Source organism: Anabrus simplex, chromosome 10, assembly GCF_040414725.1.
Source record: "Anabrus simplex isolate iqAnaSimp1 chromosome 10, ASM4041472v1, whole genome shotgun sequence".
Lineage (NCBI taxonomy): Eukaryota > Metazoa > Arthropoda > Insecta > Orthoptera > Tettigoniidae > Anabrus > Anabrus simplex.
Window position 1 is genome coordinate 14,321,080 of NC_090274.1, and position 22,889 is coordinate 14,343,968.

The following is a 22,889-nucleotide window of genomic DNA, read 5'->3' on the forward strand; positions in this document are numbered from 1 at the left end:
GAATGATGAATGAGGTTCTAAAAGAGACACACATCTTCAGGAATAATAATACGGACAGGTGTTAAGCAGGGAGATGGTCTCTCACCTCTGTTGTTCAACTGCGTTCTTGAGAAAGGGAATGGCGCAGAGAAATGAGTAATGAAGGAGTCAAAAGCGGAGTTATACTAGGCCATACGAACAAGAACCTTTCAGTTGACTGTCTGGCATTTGCAGACGATCTTGCAGTTTTCGCTGATTCCTTGGATGTGGCCACGGAGAAGATCAACCAGCTTCAAACACAAGCTGCAAAGGCGGGCTTCCAGATCTCCTTTGAGAAAACGAAATTCATTACAAACATCAAACTGGCGCCAAGTGAGATAGAAGGGACTCACGAAAAAGTCAAGCGGGTTGAAAAATTGAAGTATCTTAGTGAATGGATAGAACCTAACATGTCCGAAAAAGAAGCCTTTGCTTCACGCATGAATGACATTGAAATGGCTTGCCATCTGATTAAACATGTCTGTAACAAAAGATCTATATCTCTGAGTACAAAAATCAGACACTATTACTCCGTCATCCGGCCAGAGGCTCTATATGCAGCGGAATGTCTTGCTGTGAACAAAAAAGGCATGATGGAGAAATTGGAGGCTAAGGAAAGGAAGATTTTGAGGAAAATCTTAGGTCCAGTCAAAGACAATGGCGAGTTTAGGAGACGTCACAACTCGCATGTGGAGAAAATAACTGATGTGATGCGGAAAACGAGGATTATTTTTTATGAACACATGGCCCGAATGAAGTGAACAAGGTTAACCAACTGCATTTTCACTTTCCTCCAAGAGGAAAAGGCAAAGGGGGCATTGTTCAGTGAGGTACAGAAAGATCTGCAGGAGATTGGGATCTCGTCTGGAGATATTAAGGAGGGTGACCCACTTAAGGAAAATCTCCAAGAACATCAGAGTTTCCAACCAAAGCCGAAGCTAAAAACAGGTAAGGCATGGAAGAAAGAGTGAAAGGAGCAACACCGTATACGAATTAAAGAAAACTGGACCAACATTAAGGCTCAAAGTGAACAGTTGAAATGACGCGGCCTTAGTTGGCCGAAACGAAATAATAATAATAATAATAATAATAATAATAATAATAATAATAATAATAATAATAATAATAATAATAATAATAATAATAATAATAATAATAATAATAATAATAATAATAATAATAATAATACCATGAGTAAGGGCACAATTCAAATTGGCGCTCCTCCTACTGTGCATCCCTCTCTAATAAAATGCCAGAACTGTGTGCAATCCAACAAGGTGTTTAAAGCCGTTACTAGTCATTGAGAACCTTTGTACTTGGATCTTGGCAACGTATCTACATTCACTTGGTTGTTTTTAATTCTCCGAGGTTATCAAAACTTTCATGAAATTAATCCACCTATCGAAAGGTTTGATATTAATTTGATCTAATATTAAAATCCTTTTGCCCATGGTAGTTACTGAAAACATCCAGATAATTCTGCCGACCCCATATATAAGAGGAGAATTTTCTGCATAAACTGCCTGATCTTACGGCAGCGTTATTGTGTGTTCTACTTGACGGAGGATAGAGGAGATCTTCTTCGAGAGATACGGAGGCGGTGGACTAGCATCATCTGGTGTTAGTAAAAAAGGTATGGCAGCGTGTGAAGCTAGGGAAGATTCCTACGTTCCCCATTAGTATGTAACTGTTAGGACACTGGCTCTTTCTTCAATTAAAATGTAGGTTTTTCTCATTTCTAAATTAAACGAGTATCTTTCCAGTGTTAGAATTTTCAATTTTCTTTCCCTAATGCGAACATAAAAGTGTAAGGTAGCACGAGTGGGTACCCTCGTAATCTTCCTCTAATTTAATTTTGACGGACCAAGTTTTTCTATTTTCTAAATTCACCACTCTTTACTTTCGGCTTTACATTTTATTTGACTTTGTCACCTTAGCCTCCGTGTCATAGGGCCTTACAACAACCTAGGTGTTTGTGATTAAATTAATTTTCGAGTGCTTCAGTTTCCGACCTAATTTCTGTTTGGTTTTTGGCCTTTGAAAATGTAACCTTCATTCTTGTTTTATTTTAATGGCCTCGTAGTGTGGGGCTTATGCCTCTGCGCCCTTAACCGAACGGCCAACTGGCGCGGTTACTTTAATTTAACAAGATTTGTAAGGTTTCTCTGAGTGGACGAGTTCATGGCTAGTGTGAAATTTTCTGACGTTGCGTGCTCCTGATATTGTACGAGTGTAGTTTTCTGAATTTTACGAGATCCTCAATTGTAATTTCTCGAGCTTTTCACCTCCTTGGTAAATAGCTGATAGTATTTTCAGTTTGTCTTCGAGTTAAAACTTCGTAATACTAGGACAAGAAGAAATAAGTTTAACTTTGGTTTTAGTTAACAATACTTCATGTTTGGTTACTTTTTTCTCCAACCATTCACCCACGCTTTCTTCCCTCTGCGATCCACGGAAAATACGATAATAATAATAATTTTTATATTAAAAGAGTTTACTAAAGCAGTTTTGGCAAATCCGTCCGTCCGTCATACTCTCCGGAATTACCTGCCGGTGAATCATGAGACATCGATAGGAATCTAAGTTCAGCCAACTTTGAGTAATCATAAAATCATATCGTTAAATGATCACTCCAATAATTGCAGGCGAAGGCTTACCCTAACCCGCAATACATTCTGTACTTAGCAGGTTGCTAAGCAACTAACACTTGCATTAATATTCTGGTATGTGTGACTGCCATCTTTAGTAATATCATTGCATGCAGCCATGTTAAATTAATTACTACCTGTCAAGCCAATGAGCGTACACTTCCTCTGATAACAGAAGAATACTATTCCCCGCTAGATACTCTTTGATTTTCTAACATTTGCCAGCTTCCAAATATATCCAACAGATGGCAGAGCGTTCCTAACAACTTACATGCTGCTGTGAGAAAAATGTCTACGTTCAAACAGACCGCATCATGACATGCGCCTTAGACATTATCTATCGTAAGATAATCTAGCTACATTAGAAAGAGTGAAGGCCATTTATCTTAAAAGAAGTTCTCTGCCTGGCGATAAGCGTTCCTTCGAGACGAACCTATGAGATCACAAGAATACCGCTGTACATAGAAGAACTGCTATTAAAAATACCACTGCCTTCTACGACACAGTAGCAAGCTTTACATCAAGAACTGTAGAATAAATGAGCGAATATATGGATATATTTTTAACCAAATATATGGCATGATTGCGTCAGAATAGATGAATTATGACTACGAACTGAGGCATAGTATAAGGCGTTGCTGAAAACGAGACGCAAACGTTATGACTACGAACGGCTTATCAAGAGGAGTTATCTGACCTATTTATAATAATAATAATAATAATAATAATAATAATAATAATAATAATTTTAACTACGCCGGTGAAAATGTATTTGAAAAACCTGTCGGAACTTCTCACCAATATTTGGGAGACAGATGTAATTCCCTGTGAATGGAAGAATGCACTCATTCACCCACTGGATTAGAAGGGGGGGGGGGCAGAACTAATGCTAACAACTACAGAGGTTCCCTTCCTCCCCTCTCGCAAGCGCTGCAGCGTAGAAGACGTTCATGCGCAGAACAAATATATACCCTTAAGTTTCTAATTAAGATAACAGCTTTGAGAAGCCGGAAGAGAACAATCATGGCCTTTGTAGACTTCAGAAGGGAATACGATTCAGTAGATCGTAAAGTACTGCTTAACGTCCTTCGTGAAGATGATAAATCCCTCGCGTTAATCAAGGAGACATTGACAGACACTTCATCTCAAGTTCAATTCATGAGATTTGAGATCAAAAAAGAGCTGAGACAAGGGGACTGCCTTTCACCACTAATGTTCAATTGTAACGTGCAAAATATCACCCGAGAATGGAGATCAGGAATGACTGAACGGTATAAAGATAGGATGTGGAAAAAGGTGAGATCATATTTGACTGCGTAGCTTTTGCAGATGATGTAGTGCTCCTATCTGACAGTCTACACTCAGCCACAAAACAAGTAGAGGAATTACAAAACGTGGCCGTCAAAACTGATTTAAGAATATCTTTTGTAAATCTGCATATATATAGACTCAGAGAAAACGGAATCGAAACGAATTTTGGGAGGGGGGGGGGTGAAATCATCTTGTTCGAAAATTCCAGTACCTGGAAGAAATTCAAACCCCAAATGGAAATGAGAAATGGTAGGAAAGATGGAAATGGCTTTCAGCCTCCACGTCCAAAGCAAGATTAAAACGTTATTCTATGGAGATCAGAGCAGCGGCGGAAACCATGACGAGAGTAATAGACCGAGCTCGATAGCTGCAGTCGCTTAATTGTGTAGTATTTCAGTATTCGGGAGATATTGCGTTCGTACCTCACTGTCAGCATCCCATTTTCACACCAGGAAAATGCTGGGAGGTGTACCTTCCTTCCGACTCGTCGCCATAAGACCTGTCTGTGTCGGTGCGACGTCAAGTAAATTCTGAAACAAAGACGGTAATGGACCCAGTCATTGTCATTTTATCAGACAATCAGATCGCTTTACCAGGCGGTGTTGCTAAATGTTCACGTCGGACTTGACAGCCATGCAGAGAAATGAGAGTCAAACACTAACACACCGTGGGTTTCAGTCCGTGCCACCGTAGCCTGCTTGCTGTCCTTGTTCAAGTTGCTCCCCTGGAGAAGTTTAGTGGCGCTCTCAAGCCGGACATAAACTTTGTACAGATTTGGCAACACCGCCTGGCAAAGTGATCTGATTGGCTGATAAAATATGAACGGCGCGAGATATCGAAGTGTTTTTAAAAAACATTACTTGTCAGTATTACCAACCTTGTAACGCTCATATGCCCGGTTCACGCTGTGTCCGACCATCCTGTATAAATATTGAAAATGGGGAGGAGGAAAACTGCAGACTTGCCTTGTGTAATACATGATATATTTTATGTACAGTAAAACAGCACAGTAGCAAAGTAATTTGTTTCTGTTCTTTTGTTATGTTATTTATGTACTCAACGGTTAAGTGCAAGATAGGGAGATATGTCCCTAACTTTAGCAGTTAAAATAAACCGTATATATATATCTACAAATAAATATTTAAAAATACAATACATCATGATCATCCTTTCATGTATTAGTCCTATAGAAGAACTGTTATGATCTATACAGAAGATTTGCATTTTCACCCCATCTCTTCCTAGGGCGCCCCAGAGATAGCTTCCGCGTAGCAGGGTGCGAAATCGCTGGGGGAAAGGGTGGAATTCCCTCATTCCCTCCCCACCACCGACAATTTTATCTCAAAGGTCCCCCCCCAATAAAATTGCCCGGGTGGAATTCTTTCATTATAAAACAATTAGGGAAATGTAGAACACATACAATATATTACTGAAATTAGTGACGTTTACTGTACATATTTTCATAAAAACATCAGCAATAATTCAAATGACTGCCAGACCTTGAGCAATAAAACAACGCACCAGTGGCAATCCGCATCTGCAGCCTCTTATTCATGTTTCACTCTGACAACTCCATCTGAAACCCGGGAAAAATGTAAATTACTTGAAGCTCTCCTCCTTTGTCATTTCTCTATGAAGCTCGAGCCTACACCACTCCTGTAGTTCTTGGAGAGGGCGTGTTTCCAATAGGTAGCCAATAGTACAATATACACTTAAGGAGAGTACAAACTGACAAATTTGTTCAGTCAAAACTTAGCCCAGATAGAGGAAGGTTCCACTAATAAAGCAATAGATCAGGACAAGTCGCACCTCATCTGGCCTTTCTTAACAAAGGGACAGTCTCTCATAAACTTCTCACCTGATTCGAATAACGTTCTAATGTTTATCATTCTCGTTATAACAAAAAAATTGAAACAAAAATATCTAAAATTTACATTTTTCTGGGGGAGGAGGTGATTAAATTACAGGGGAATTTTATACCCCTTCCCTCCGCCGGATACTGCCCGAAATAAACACTAGTATTTAATCCCTATGTTCCTCCTCCCCCACTATTTCTTTCTGATTTCGCACCGTGCCTCCCCACCGGGACAGTAGTTTATGACTGCTTTGGGGATCCTGCTTCTGTCCATCCTGTTTAGGTGTTTAGCCGATTTATCTGGTATAAATCTGCCTTTTAAGATCATTCAGCACATCTATATTTCTTTTGTGTTTACATTAGTGACTCCTGCTGTTGTATTTCATTTCAGCTGTTGTTATTCTTCTCTCATCGCATTTCCTCAGGGTCCGCGCTTCGCTTCCATAGCAAAGTACAGCTCTTGGCAAGGTTTTGTAGATTACTGTATGGGTGTGTTTTTCAACTAATGATGTTCTAAAAACTGGACTGATGATTCCCAAAAATCTGTTGAATTTGGAGATTTCCTCAGGTATGTCTAGTTCTTCAAAGAAAGACATTTTGTAGCCGAAGTATTTATAGTCATTTACTTTTTCCAAAATGATGTTATTTAAGCAGATCTTGCTTCTTACTGGTTCCTTGCTAGGAGCCATAATCTTAATTTTCTCAGGGGATATTTCCATTGAGTACTTACCTGAGACTAGGTTTAGGTTATACATTGAACGCTGTAAATCATCTCCTTACACAAAGGAATTTACTAAATATGAACGGTAAATTGATACCGGGGTGAAGTGTGATCATACTTGCTCCTCTATCATCCACACAAATTTAATTATTGAGTATTGTTACACTCGGTGTAAGTACTGTATGTGTTGCAGGTACCCCCGGACTGCGAGTCGGACGATGCTGAGGACGAATGCGCCCCTGTGTCCGTCAGCTGGGAAGGAAGCTCAGAGATGCAGAGTGGCGACATCCTTCTCGTGAGGATAGACGACGAGCGCCTCGTCAAGTCCGCTGAGCAGAGCAAACTGTCCAGCAAGAGGATCTTCCACGTGGACAGGTAGGGACCTCGTGCCACTTCAGTGATCAATATTTTAATATTATTACAAGTTTACCAAGATGTTCAGCGAATAGATTATTGAGTATAAAGGAATCTGAAGGGTAGTTCGACATAGGGATGAGAACGGGTGAAGAAGGAAATAGGGGAAGGTAAGCAAACCGCAAGACAAATACGATCAGCGGGTTGCCTAGCCAACTGTATGTGAAGATTGGGATGTGTTTCTTAAGGGACATTGGTACTGAGTTTTCAAACTTCCATACTTCTGAACCAAACTTCCTGAAATTTTGACAGCTGACTTTAAACTTAGAAACTAACATGTACACAAAATTTCATTGAAATTGTTCAATTAATTTGCAAAATATATGCATTTTCCTAAAATTATTTTTGATAATCATGTATTATTCAAAATCTTCCACACGCATTAGCATTGCAATTAAAAATTTAGTATTTTGATATTACATACCCCCAAACAGGCTTAAGAAATTTACAGAAAGATATCACAAGTAACTTCAAAGATTTAGCTGTAATAATTTTTTATATTACACATAATATTTTTAAAAATTTTATGGCTTTTTTTCCTACACATTTTTATTTTTCTTGACTCAGAATAAAGAAACCTGAAATTTTGCTCTGTAACTTTGTTCATTGTCTACTTCTGAACATAAATGAAAAATTTCATCCAATTCAGACAAAATGTGATGCGTGTGGAACATTTTGAATATATAAAAAAAGTAGTTTTGAGAAAACTTCATTTTTATATATTGACAACGTACAGTAAACCTTTATGGCCTACCTGAAGGTTTAGAATGCTCCTGATTTGTAAGTTTTCCCTTCCTGATTCTTCTTAGCAGCTTCTTGTTTCAATTTCTTTGATTTTATGCCACGTAGTGCCCCTTTCCTTCGTTTAACCCGTGACCTGCTTTCGTCTGCTCTGGTAATATCACGACGCTGACATATTGTAGAGGAAGCTGTTGGATATTCTTCCCCTCTTAGCACACAATTCAGTTCATGGGTGGCAGAGCATCCCATATTGAACTCAGAAACACCATTGAATTTTCCCAAGTCCAGGTTTTTTTTAAGAAATAAAAATTTCTTTTGGATATTTTTTCCAAATGAGAGAATGTACACACTCATTGGAATTTTGTGTCACTCCCCTGACACAGCGAGCTACCAATTCATTGCTTGCTAGTCTCTGGTAGACAGGCAAAATTATTAATAACTAGCTGTCAGACAACTGGACAGACATCTTGGTATGGCTCTGTGGAGTCTCGCCAAGGGCAATGCTTCTATTGTAGAAGTACCAAGAATCTGTTCCTTGGGTACATTTTTTGTGTTCTGGTTTGTGATCTGTAGACCTGTAATGGTACAGGGTAGCATATATTGCATTTTTCATAGCAGGTACATCTGGTAAATTATTCTGAATGGCCTGTCTATAGTAACTTGTCAGTTTCTTGATGTTCTCTAAATTCAGTTTAGTAGACTGTGCAACTGTTTGGCCTACCTGATTTTTAAACTCCCTTTTCTTATTCAGGCCTTTACGAGCTGCCTCAAGTTGTTTTTTTCCTTTTATTAGATCTCCCTTTAGAGGGATACCATCGTGAACTTGATGTATCCATGTTCGTTTTATCAAGAAATGGAAATTAGTACGGCTGAACACTACTTTGTTTTCAAAAAAATCCACAAACAAACTCTAGACAGCAAGCACATGGTACTGCCAACTCTAACGGAATTAATAAATACGCAGGACTGTCGTAATGTAATAGTTTATGGGATTATTTTGGACACTAAAATAGAATGTCTAATATTGTGAAACTCAGCAGCATATAACAACAAATAAAAAACAACAGCTTTATAATTATTTTATAAAAATTGTTTTCACTCGTATGTAGTTTACACAATCCACTAAAGATGGCAGCACAAGATAAGTGTATTTACGCAAACTTCACTAAAGTCATAATTCAAACATAAAATAGCTTTTTAAAAGGAAGAATACTTTGTAATGCATTGTGGAGTGTCGAGGGGGCGTGCCGGACCAGCTTATGAGGCTTGAAACATGGCGCACCGCTTTTTAAAAATGGCTGTCTAGTCTACAAGGGAGGGGGGATCAGGTTAAATTTCTGGTACATCCTTCCTAATGGTTCAGAGAATGTTTTGCCGCAAAAAACAGATTTACGATTTTTGACCGTTTATTGGAAAAAACTCAGTACCAATGTCCCTTAAAGCTAGTCTTCTTTTTCTGTCCTCTTCTTCTACCTTCTATATGTATGATAGCATAGGGGTGTCCGGCTCACTGGCTAAATGGTTAGCGTGCTGGCCTTTGGTCACAGGGGTCCCGGGTTCGATTCCCGGCAGTGCAGGGAATTTTAACCATAATTGGTTAATTCCTCTGGCACGGGGGCTGGGTGTATGTGTCGTCTTCATCATCATTTCATCCTCATCATGACGCGCAGGTCGCCTACCGGTGTCAAATCAAAATACCTGCACCTGGCGAGCCGAAATCCTCGGACACACTAAAAGCCATACGCCCTTTTATTTCATTTCATGGCATAGGGGTGAAAAGCGGGGTGAAAATGCCGAAAATGACACAGATTACGAGTGAATGTTTATATAAGTGGATGTTGTTGTATTTGAGATTAATAGACTCAAAAACTACGGGAGCGAATTCGCTGAAAATTTCGCTATTTGTTCTTATTACTCCTGAGAGGGTTTAGCTAGTGGTTTGAACGAATTGTGAAGGGTAGTTCAGCATAGGGGGTAAGAACAGGTGAAAAAGGAAAGAGGAGAAGGTAAGCAAACCGCAAGACAAATATGATCAGTGGGTTGTCTACCAAGCAGTATGTGAAGTTTAAGATGTGTTTCTTAACGCTAATTTTCTTTTCCTATCTTCTTTCTCTACCTTCCATATATAATGCCATAGGGGGCGAGAAGGGGTGAAAAATGCCGAAAATGACATATATTATGGGTGAATATTTGTATGTTCTAGCAAAGCTCTCAACGAACATATAACTTGCTATCAGGAAAAAATACTGTAAGGGCAAGAAACCCTAGCGCCTCTAAGGAAAGGGATGAAATGTAAAAATCCGAAAATAACCAATATTAGTAGCGGATCCATAGTTTTTGGGGTAGCTGAGATGAACTGTGTCACTGTTGGTTGTCGTTTAAGTCATAGTCCATTCCTAGTCGGTATGGGCGTTAGAAAGGTGTGAAAAATAATGTCAAACTGGTTGAGGTCATGGATGAACCTGTGCATAGCTTTCAACCAAACATGATGCTCATACGAATTACTGTTTGGGAAAGAAAATTTTGGAGTGAGACACCCCTACGGGCGGGAGTGGAAAGGGGATGAAATATTACAATAATAAAAAACGACCAACATTAAATGTTAAAACGATGTATGTTAATAAATATATTTTTCTTTTGCTTTTAAATAATCAGTTCGGAAACACCTAACGGGATAGAATTACTAAATGCTGGCGAAGCCGCGGCCAATCGGATATAATTACGAGATTAATAAAATATTGCTTTAGGCTAAAAAGAGGAGGAGGAGGAAGAGGAGAAGAAATTCTAGATATAGCTTACCGTGAGCAAATGGACGGGTAGTGGGCGGGTAATTTAAAGACGTTACTAGAAGGGATTGGAATGGGGAACTATTGGGACAAGAAAAACTAGAAGAAAGGAAAGTCTGTAGAGTACAGCAGGTTTTGAAATACAAATGCTAAGAGTTGAGGGTCAAAATAGGAGAGGTCTAGATGATTTTTGAGAATAACGAATGAAAAAAAAAAAAATAGATTACATGGGAATGGTATCGTCACTGATGGGAGTTTATAAAAATAAGGCATCTAAAGACGTCGGGAAAGAAAATGTTTGTTTATTGTGTGAGGAGATAGAAAATGCACATTTCTTGAGACGGCGCGAAAGTACGAGGGAATTGCGGGTTGAATATTTAGAAACAAAAGAGAAATAAAATGGAAAGTGATTTTATTATTATTCTATCTCTGAACAAAGTTTCCGATCACCGGGCGAGTTGGCCGTGCGCGTAGAGGCGCGCGGCTGTGAGCTTGCATCCGGGAGATAGTAGGTTCGAATCCCACTATCGGCAGCCCTGAAGATGGTTTTCCGTGGTTTCCCATTTTCACACCAGGCAAATGCTGGGGCTGTACCTTAATTAAGGCCACGGCCGCTTCCTTCCAACTCCTAGGCCTTTACCATCGTCGCCAAAAGACCTATCTGTGTCGGTGCGACGTAAAGCCCATAGCAAAAAAAAAAGTTTCCGATCAATACATTTCGTTATTCTTAAATTGAAGATCTCCCCGGAATGAGAATGTAACCAACACATTTTTGAATAGTGAGATTTTAGTGGAAGTAGTGTGTATCATCACGCCTTCATGCTGTGGTGTCATCTTATGTCTTACATTTGAACTTCAAGCTGCTTTAGAGCCAGCGTGGTGTGAGGATGGGGCATCAGTCATGTCCTGTAATATATTATTCAAATAAAGGACATACTTTATTGACATTTTTATTATTTTCTTGATTCGTTATGGCCAACTAAGATTGTTGATGATGATGCTTGTTGTTTAAAAGGACCTAACATCTAAGGTCATCCACCCCTAAAGGTACGAGATGGACGAGATGATATGATAATTAAAATTTTAAAATGTATCCACTGACTAGAATTTCAAACAAATGATAATTCGCAATGCATTATTTTCGGTAAAATGATAGAGATTATGGCAGAATAAGACATTGCCTTAAATACAATAATATATCATGCAAATTAGTATTTATAAAAACACATTAAAATATACAAACACAAACTAAAACAGAGTCAAATTAATGAAACGTAGTGAACATTAATGCAAAGACTAATATGGAACACTAGGTTTATATGCGATAAAACAAACCACTACCCCTTATAACGAGATGGTACTCGAGAGTTGTAGCCTACGGCGCAGATCGACCAGGTCCATGCACTCCGCAAGTACACACCAGGGAGTAAATAGGAGTGCGTTACTATACCGTGGCCGATCCCAAAACATGACATAATACCACTGCATCCCTCCGAGACGCCCGAAGACAAGTCCTCCATATTTTCCTTGCACCTTTTATCACTCTCAGCTTATTTGGAAGTGGAGTGGCCTGCCACACTATCTCCCAATGGGACATAACTAAATGCCTCAGCTGAGAGGGAATATCACTTGCTGGAAATATCCAGACTGGCATTTATTGTCCGCCAATTGTTAAACAATGGTACGAGAATGTCATTCCTCTATCTCTCTCTGCCCAGTGATTGTGGTTTCAAAAATTAAAGGGCCTGTTATCCTGTCTGCTGTTACTGGCACCAATACTCCCATTTTGACACTGTAGATGAACTCGAACAAAATATCACGAGAGAAACTGAAGCTGTCTCGGTAGATGAACTAACGCGCATGAATGAAAATTTCGTTACATGAAAGCAGAAATGTGTAGATGCAGGTGGAAGACATTGTCAATATAATTTGTGACAAGGTGAGAAATTATTTTACTTCAATTGCGCGTTACAATGTCTATTGGTATTTACATGCGATTCATACGGGCGCTTCCCGACCCCACTTTGAGTGAAAGACCCTGTACCTTTCGTTTCATTTTTCCATATCCTAATCACTTTTCCCAGAACTAAATTAGACAATAACGTAGATAACCCATCCCTTGTCTGACTCCTGTTTTAATTTCAAATGGTTATTGTGCCTGGCTGAGTATCTCAGACGGTTGGGGAGCTGGCCTTCTGACCCCAACTTGGCAGGTTCGATCCTGGCTCAGTCCGGTGGCATTTGAAGGTGCGTCAGCCTCGTGTCGGTAGATTTACTGGCACGTAAAAGAACTCCTGCAGGACACAATTCTGACACCTCGGCGTCTCCGAAAATTAGTTAGTGGAACTATAAAATTATTAAATGGTTATAATGTGTGTTAGAAATGCATGTACAGGATGTCTCTTATACCATGAAATAAAACAGAAATATAATTTTCCATTCTCATGAAAATATACGGATTTACTGGTTACGTCCTTAATCCGAGAAGGTCTTCAATTATGGTCGCATTTTTGTCGTAATTATCCAATTTCACGAGCCTATATATTTAATAGCTGCTATAGTTTCTCTCTCTCACTTTGCCTCATTGCAGTATCTTGTCAAACACAGCAATAACTCGTGTGATGGGGCACCTGTTATGCTGTTGTCGTGAGAACCAAAGAGGGTCCTCGTAAACTCTAATTTGCCTTTCCCCACCTTGTTTTTGGAGTCTCTCGCTCTCGAAGGTGTTATGAAGACAATGGAACACTTCTCGCTGCTCACTGTGACCGGGTCGTTAATACATCCAAATGTCAATCTCGTAATAAACAGTGTTCTTCTCTTAATTGGTGGATAATTGACTGCTGTAATTAGAAAATTGAAGGTGATGGGTGGAGCCCGTAACTCAAACACTTCCCACGTCGATACTGAGCAGACTGCAGGTGGAGCTCATTCCTTTTGTCCTCAGTTTATTGCATTTCTAAAACATCTACTAATTCGGTAACGATGTCCAGTGTGGAGGGAAAGCGTTCTATCCATCTCACCTTCAGCATTCTTCGGTAATAGCACAGGCTAAGCAATGAAGGAATAACTGAGTGAATTGGTGAGTGAATGATTTGATTGCACTGTACTCGTTCATGAATGAATAACCACTCTTCTCACCTACTCAGGGATAGCCACCAACTGAGGAGAGAGCATTCGATAGTAAACTCTCTAAATAACTTGCACTTAATGATGGGAAAATCCAATACAAAATAATCGCTAATTCGATTTTAAAGGATTGGATTATGCCATCATTACTACAGAATGATATTTAAAATCATTCGATTATTCATTCGATATTAAAATATTCGATTATGCCATCATTACAACTGAATGATATTTAAAATCATTCGATTATTCATTCGATATTAAAATATTCGATTATGCCATCATTACAACTGAATTATATTTAAAATCATAAGTAGGTAGGCTATTAGGTTATACTATTGATTAGTTTAATGAATCTTAGTATTATAACTTAGTTGACATTTGACAATTAAACTCGACTCTAGCCTGCTCTAGAACTATGAGTCATGCTCATGACCACTCAAAAGTACCTGTTTTATATGGGAAGAACGGCTCAGTATTCTCTCAGTTCATATGTCACATCGTTGCACAAGACTTCAATCATATGTGGACAGACGCAATAACAGTATGTTGAATCAGAAAACCAGCGCGCTACTGTACATCTCGGGTAGCCTATACAAAATATGACTATTTAAAAAAAATCCTCAGCTGATATAAAAATACATATTTTCAAAAATGACTGAGCGAGTTGTCGTGCGGTTAGTATCGCGTAGCTATGCGCTTGCATTCGGGGGATGGTGGGTTCGAATCCCACGGTCGGCAGCCGTTAAGATGGTTTTCCGTAGTTTCCCCATTTTCACACCAGGAAATCCTGGGTTTGTACCTTAATTAAGACCATGGCTGCTACCTTCCTAATCCCAGACTTTTCCCATCCTGCGTCGCCGGAAACCTTCGATGTATTAGAGTAACTAGCATTTTTTTCTAAGAAAGGAGTTCATAGTATGAAGACCAGATGGCAGCTGCGAGCACTGAATGCTGTTGCTGCTGTCTTACCAGCACATACTACACAGATGCAGTAGGAGCGGTGACCAATGAGCCGTGAATCGGATCACTGTATCGATTCAGTAACGTGAACGGAATCAAATGAATCGATTCAGTAAAATGAATCGAATGTCCCATCACTAATGAAGAGTGATACGAGGGCTGGAACGAGGTCCCCTCAGCCTCGATTTCGATTTCCACTTGAGCCATTCTCGAAGTGATTTTACGTCGCACCGACACAGATAGGTCTTATGGCGACGATGGAATAGGAAATAACTAGCAATGGGAAGGAAGCGGCCGTGGCCTTAATTAAGATACAGCCCCAGCATTTGCCTGGTGTGAAAATTGGAAACCTCAGAAAACCATATTAAGGGCTGCCGACAGTGGGGTTCGAACCCACTATCTCCCAGATGCAAGCTCATAGTTGCGCGCCCCTAAGCGCATGGCCACCTTGCCAGGTTTTCATGAATTTATCATCAGCAGTTGAATTATACAGATTTCTTTAATCTTATGGTCTGATGACCTTTCTTTATGAAAGAGGTTCACAACTTTTACTATCATAATAGAAATGTCAAAATTGTTACCATAAAATAGAGAAAACATATTAGGATCCCGCTAAACATAATTCAGGATTTATCATCAGTAGTTGAATTATACAGATTTTTAAAGTCTTGTGGACTGATGGCCTTTCTTGGTAAAGGAGGTTTACAACTGAGTAGCATAAAAGTAGCGCTTCAGACCGGACCGATGCCGTTCCTTTACAAAACGCGAAGTTTCCAATCACAATATCACATTGAAAGAGAGGCTGGACTGATCTCTTTTCTTTATAAAACGACGTGATGACCATTCAAGATGAGAAATTCAATGTTAACTGAATTTCGAAAAAGAAAAGTGACTGATATGCCCTTTCGTTATGAGCCAATTCAATTGATGTTACCCTCTCTACATTACTGTAGAGTGGGCTGCGCTACAAGGCGAATTAGTTGGCATTCTAACGTATTAGTGACTACAAATCTAAGGACTATTCATTAATTATTGGGAGTAGATTTACTAAAATAGCCATCAAAATTACATTTTAAAGGTGCAACAAGGGAACGTCCTCTGACTTGCCCCGTGTGAGACAAGAGTAGAAAGTGTAGCCTAAGTAGGAAAGACCATTCAGGTCGATAATGAAATGGTTACCAGCCCTGCCCTCTCCAGTGTCAACATCCATCTCTCCCTTGGTTGACACGTAAATAGGTTTCTCCCCTTTACGTGTTCTTTAGAGCCGCCAATTGCGCCGTGTCCTTGTCGCGGTGAACAAGCTCTGTAGAGCCGTGCCAAGTCTTGGGGACCGCTGATGTCATTACACGAAGTCCAAGACGTGTCTCCGCAAAACCGAGTTAACAGTTCCAAAAGGGAGCTGATATGCGTGACAAGAAAGCAATTAACAAGTGAAGCTCTTTGACGACGTCGCAGTAGAGTTGTTTAGGGAGTTCGTCAAATGTGAGAGGACAGTGGAAATTTAACGAGGCAAACAAGTCCATGTCCCATTTTCTATATACAGAGTGTAACAGTAAGTTTCAAGACAAATTCATCATACGAAGAAGAAGAGAATAATTTACATATATAGATAAGTGTCCGGGAAACCTTTACAGTCGAACCTCGATATCTCGAAATTCGACCACACTAATTTCTCCATTCCTCGAAGCAAAAGTTTCCACCATAGCAGCTGAAAACATTCTGTAACTCAAATTTTGTACAACATTAACTGCGCAATATAGCATTTAAAGCGACACTCTGGAGATAAAAAGATATTTTTACCAAATGCATCGATTTCCACAAAACTTTGTGGGAATATCACCTACATAAAAGTAGAAGTATCACGAACATTTCTTTCATATACAATTAATAGTTTTCCAAAATAATTTGCAATTTTTAATTTGATTTTTTCATGATATTTAATTAACATGTTAATGTAAATTCGTAATTAGGTAGATAATACTCCTTTTAAAAGGATTACGTATCGAGTTTTCTGTACATAATTTATATAAGGAGATATTTCGTACTAAAGTTTCTGTAATTTTTACGTTCTAAAATTTTGGAATTAAAATTCCCTACTACTTGAAAAAACTCTGCAATCAAAAATTCCATATGCAGGCTTCTTAATATAGATAAGATACATACACCATACACATTTTGTTACATTTGGCAGAATATTATGGGAGAAAATGGGATTTAAATGTAAAATTACAATTGGCAAACAAAGCGTTATTGCAGTGATAAATTGTTTGAATTCAGCGGAATAACTCCGTAAAAAGAAAAACCTCAATCCTATGAATTTCTGTCATTAAAAAATTTCACCAAAATGACAAATGTATTGATTTTTATCTCCGGAGTTTCTTTCTTCGTTTGGTGCTCCTAACCATTTACATACCCATGGTGTGGACGTGGTTGACATCCGATCATTTTTTTCTGTGTGATTCAATTCTCTTTGTCAAACAGTGTAGTTAGCGATATCTGGGATATCGTTACGACATAGCGGGATAAGTTTAAGGGAGGAGAATTTCTTGTCAGTCTGATACGATGTAAGATAGGTATCGACTGAAGTCTGATAGGAAATTTAAGTGAGACTAAGGCGTGGGTACATTTGAGATTTTTAGATCCTAATGGGTGGGTAGGAGATGGAGATCACCGCTCAGATGGCCTCCAACTGAACCGCAATGGTGGATATAGGTTAGGGTTTGTTTAGAAGAGTTATAGGGAGGTACTTCCAAGGAAACGGGGTGGGCTAGGGAGCGGCAGTGACAATAAAGATAGCTCGAAGTGAAGTAAGAATGACATAAAATTGTTAGTGTTCAACTCTAGAAGTAGTGTAAAGAAAGGAATGTAATTAATAGATATACACGAGGGTGTGTCAAAAATAATCGGAATGATTTTATTACAGCAAAATACTTGCTACCTTTGTTCAAATTCACTTACAGGCCTTCAAAGTATTCTCCCTGAGACACAATGCCACGGTTCCAGCGTTCAGTTCACTGTTCAAAACATTTCCCGGAGTCCTTTCTTGATAGTCTGTTAAGTACACCCTAAATTGCATTGTTTACTTCTTGGTCAGTTTGAAAGGCACGGCCCCTAAGTTCCTTTTTCACTGCAGAAAATAGGTAGAAGTCGCATGGTGCTAGGTCCGGTGAATAAGGTGGATATGGCATCATCTCAATGCCCAATTCGGTTATTGTGCGTTGTCCTGGTGCAGGATAATGACTTCAGCTGATCCCTAGGATATGTTTATCATTCTAGCAATTTGTTTAGCGGTTAAACGGCGGTCTTCCCGCAACATGACATCAGTTTTGTTCACATTGATGTCGGTTTTGGAAGTTAAGGGTCTTCCGGGGTGTGGAGCATCCTCAAGATCAGTTTCGCCCTCCTTAACTTGCGTCTTTCCCATGGCCTCCTCTCTGTGAGCTCGCTGCAACATTTTCACTGTTTGTGTTGGGGTTTTGTCCAGGAGAACACAAAATCTAATTGAAGCGGGCAGCTGCAACTTGAGATCCATGTTTGGTACAACGAACATGACCTCCTTCCTCAGCTGCTTCTCTGCAACTGAGAAGTTTGAGGCAAGTGTGTCACTCAAGGTCTGGCCTTTCCAGTACTACCACCTGCAAATTCCAGCGCGGGATTACTGAAACAAGAATCATTCCTGTTATTTTCTGACACCCCTTCGTATTTACCAGAGTTATTAAGAGGTGTTGAATCATGGCTCGGAAGTGATATTATGGATGTGTTCTCACCTGACTGGAGTGTTTATCGTAGAGACAGGATAAGAACGATAGGCGGGGAAGTATTCGTATTGGTGAAAGTAGAATCTGTCCAGTTGTACTTCCTCTTAAAAATAATCACCACCAACAACACTTATCCTATATTCCCGTGTTCTTACTGTTTTCTTGGCGCTTACAAAGTTCATTTCAAAATGCAGTGTTGTTGTTTCAGAAGACGTCAACCAGAGACCGCCGTGTACCAAGTAACGCGCCCTGGACATGACCACTGTGACGTCACGGAGGGTGTACTTCTGGACATCACCCCTCTTATCGTGGACGGCCGCAAAGTGGTGACACTCTACGATAAGGACCTTACTGAGGGCATCAACCTTCTGATCGGTGAGTCTTTTAAATGAAACCTTCCATGATGTAGAGTTGTGATCAATTGATGTCTTATCTTTGATCTTTGATTATAGTCGTAAAGATGTCTCCTGAAGTTGTAAACGAAACGACCCGCGTAAGGAAGGTAATGGAAACGGATGATAGGATATGATTAATACCACGGTGGATCAGTCTTAGCCTGTGTCACAGATTCGATGCACAAAGCTCCTCAATAGTTTACAGAGGAGTTATTAAATATTTCTTGATACAGCTCAGCTCCAATTCCGGCAGCGCTGTTTGGGGAGAACAATCGTAATCCATGAAGTAAATTACAGTTTCCTTCTGAGAAGTGGATTTTTTATATAAAAGCCGAATACAGGTTTTTATACAAGAGGAGGCACATGCTTCCCCTAGTGCACCGTCACTGCATTGTGCTACGTAGGAGGCTGCTAGTGGTGTCTCAACGTTTCACAAGCCATCGGAGTCTTGGAAAGCTGTAGCAATCCAAGTGATGAGACCACTCCTGCAATGTCGCTGGCAATTTCACGTTTGGGAAGGTCTAAAGAGCATAAATGTTTTCAAAACAGTTTATTATTGCTATTAAGGCTGATTTGGTTATTATAAAGTGTGGTCTTCCATTAGTAACATAAATTCTAGGGGTTCCCATGGGCCGTGCCCCTAATGGTTATGCAAACCTCATTCCACAACTGTTGTGCAGGGTAGTGTATACCGGGGACTTGCAAGGCTACAATTCCGGGGCAGGGACAACAATGTGTGCGAAGCGAGTTGATTGTTGAGTCTCGCGATAAGGAAACTTCTAGAAGAAGATGGATGCCGATTAACAATGGAGCAGGCGCTCAGAATAATCGGGAAGTGGAACTGAGGCCCTACGTAAAGAGTGGAAGCGGTGCGAGCCGTTCAGTGAAGAGTGAGTTCAACGAGGTTTTTGAAGTGAACTGTTGTGTTGTTCGAGTGAGTGCGAATGACTTGTTAATAACTGTCGATAATCGTTCAACACATTCAGTGGATGGTAAAACATGCTGTGTAGCTACATTATACTTGTGACAATATTTAATATAATTTGTGGAGCAATTTATGTGAAAACAATTTAGTCAGATGTTTATAGCAGGTCGTTTGTGAACATTAATTACTAGACTCTCGATTATTAGACAGTAACAGGTTACAATGCAAACTAATTTGGTTATTATAAAGTGTGGTCTTCCATAAGTAACATAAATTCTAGGACTTCTCATGGGCCGTGCCCCTAATGGTTATGCAAACCTCATTCCACAACTGTTGTGCAGAGTAGTCTATTTTTACCTAAAAATTCGGGATACACATAGCATAAAGAATACTTTTTCTAGGAGTCAATGGGTCTGTACTAGAGTCGTGCATAAACTGGCTTAGACTAGTTTCGCCTTCGACCGGTCAGCGAACATTGTACTAGGTCAAAGATTTATAGTGGACTGCTCTTGTCCCCGAGTACAACATTTATGAAACAACACCGCGTAGTACAGAACATATCCAAATGGAACGACCTTATATCCTGTAACTAAGAGTGGATACTTTTTTCTTGTACTTGCAAAATTAGCTTTGTTATTTCCTTGTAAGAGATAAATCTTGAGATTTGTAGAACATTGTTACGGTTTTACATGTTTCTCTCATTCTCTTTAAAAATTGCACACTTGTCGTTTAGTGTTACTGGTTGGTTTTGTCCGCAGTAATTTGCCAAACCTAACTCAGTACTCTAAGGTTAATGTTATAACTGGGGAGTTATCTTCTTGCTATGAGTGATTAAAAGCACTTCCTGTGCTTTCACTGTGCCAACAAAAATAATTTCATTAACCCTAGGATGTCCAACGTCGAAATACTCATATGGTGTCTTCTTTCTTGGGAAAACGTTTGTTACGCAATGGCTTCTTCAATTTAGGAATAACATCGAAGCCACATGGACTCCGATGTACGAAGTCTATTCGACTTTAGTTGTGACATCGGAAACAGGCAACGTGATCACATGCACAAGATATGTGGATGATACCGTCATCTTTGGAGACAATTTTGATAGTTAACAAATCCTGCTCAATAATATTAGTAGAGTAAGTGAGGGAATGGGACTCAAAATACAAGACCGAGTTCATGATCTTCAGCAGACATGCCAATGCTGAGGCAATCTTACAACTAAAGAACAGAAAGATTCAAATATCTTGGTGCCATTGCCACGAAACACCTTGATCCTGAGAAAGATCTAAAACAGAAGATAGAAAGAACACGAACAACACTTATAAAAATGAAAATTGTATTTTGTAATAAGTACCTAAATTTAAAAATTAGACATAGTATGGTCTGTATTGCTGTATGGTGTGGAAACAGTGACCTTAAAGAACGTATCGATGAAACGCTTGGAAGTCTTTGAAAAGTGGAGTCACCGAAGAATGATCAGGATTTCGTGCATTGCTCGACAGATGGACTAAGCAGCACTCAGGAGTGCGTGTTCGTAATTCATTCGAACAATTAAGCGCCGTAATATTTCTTACCTTGACCACATCCATAGAAATGACCATTACATGATCTTACAGCGGATTGGACAAGGGAAAATGTAGGGTCGAAGACGAGTCCTGAGGAGGCGAACATCATGGTTTGAAAACATAAAAGAATGGACTGGAATTCCCAGTGTTCAAAGACTTTTCCAGCCAAGAACATTCGCCAACATCAGAGGGATCTGTTATTGTACTTTGAAGAAGAGAAAGGGAAAGAAGAAGAAGATTACGGCCAGACTGATGCAGTCAAACCCCATATGCCACCAATATTACAAAGTACATGTAACATACCTTCAAATGCATGCACAGTCGAACCTCGATATCTCGAACCTCGATATCTCGAACCTCCATTACTCGAATTTTCAGTATCTCGAAGAAACTTAAATTTCCCTGCCGTTTGTCCTATTCTTCAGGTGTGTTTATTTCTGTATTACTCCAAGTTCGCTTACACGAACTTCTCCACTCCTAGAAGCAAACATTTCCTCCCTTGAAGAAAAAAATACTCTGTAATTCGAATTTTGTGCAACATTAACTGTGCAATACTGCATTTATGGTTTGTGAGGAACAGAAAAACTAAAACTTATAGTGATCAGAAAATCGGCGAAGCCTCGCTGTTTCGCGGGTGTGTTTTAATTACCGGTCACGTACGAAAGCAACCCCCGAAGTCGCGGATGACAAGCTCCATTTACGAATCTCGGCTGCGTGGTATTGACTAGAAGTTTCAACGTGAAAGGAGGAAAGATTAACAGTAACAAACAGAAGAGACTAACGGATTTTTCCAAAGGTGTTAACGGAGGTATGTTTCTTGTTTCACTAGTCTTATGTACTGTCTTCTAAAAAGTCACTATAATTATTATTATAATTAAAGTGGTGCCGTAAAATAGAGTTAGTTTGTATGTTTTAAGTACTGTTAAAATAATGCGTTCACTATAAGCACGTACATACAATATGATTCAATTATGTGCTATACATGCTCAAAAACAATATTATCTATATCTTAAAATAAAATGTAATTCCCGAGGTGATTCGAGATATAGAGGTTCCATTGTATAGACGTTTGGTATTTTGACATTTTCGGGAAAAAATACGTGCCTTTACTTCTGAATCAACCCTCGTATAACAGTGTTTCCCACACAGTAAGATCTGGGTTCGAATACAGTCACCTCGTTGGACTTTCTTAATTAATGACTAGTATATGCAACAGCTTTTTCTCTCATAATAGGAATTGTAACGTGCTCCCCTACGTATTTATCACTTCAAGATTTCTACTTTACCATCTCTTAACTTCCACGGCCTGCTCTCATTACTGCGTCTGCTTTGTCTGCTTACCCAGACCGCTATCACTCTACTACTGCTTCCCTCTTCCGCTGCATGTGTACGTCACGCCTATTTCTCGTACATTCTGGACTCTGCTATTTTCTACTATAAATGTTTGCCCCGGCTTCGAACAGGCACTCAGGCATCCAGTGACGAACTGCGGGGAGGGAGGCGTTCGGATTCGCAATACGGCTGGACTAACTGCTACTTTACATCTCAACTTTCGACGTCTGGCTGGGTGACCAAAATTAATCGTATTGTGCTTTTCAACTCATAAGTAGGTACTATCAATCTCTTCCATTATGCCCTTCAGGCATGATTCACAGTATAACATTTT

At 39.6% G+C, this 22,889-nt stretch overlaps 1 protein-coding gene across 1 annotated transcript in view; it reads left to right on the forward strand.

Moving 5' to 3' along the window:
• Positions 1 to 22,889, forward strand: part of wry (weary) — a 178,024-nt gene that overhangs the window by 16,493 nt on the left and 138,642 nt on the right. Inside the window, exons 2-3 of the mRNA XM_067154803.2 lie at positions 6,747 to 6,928; positions 18,553 to 18,716. Coding sequence (XP_067010904.2) covers positions 6,747 to 6,928; positions 18,553 to 18,716 — 346 coding nt within the window. The remainder of the gene's footprint in view (positions 1 to 6,746; positions 6,929 to 18,552; positions 18,717 to 22,889) is intronic.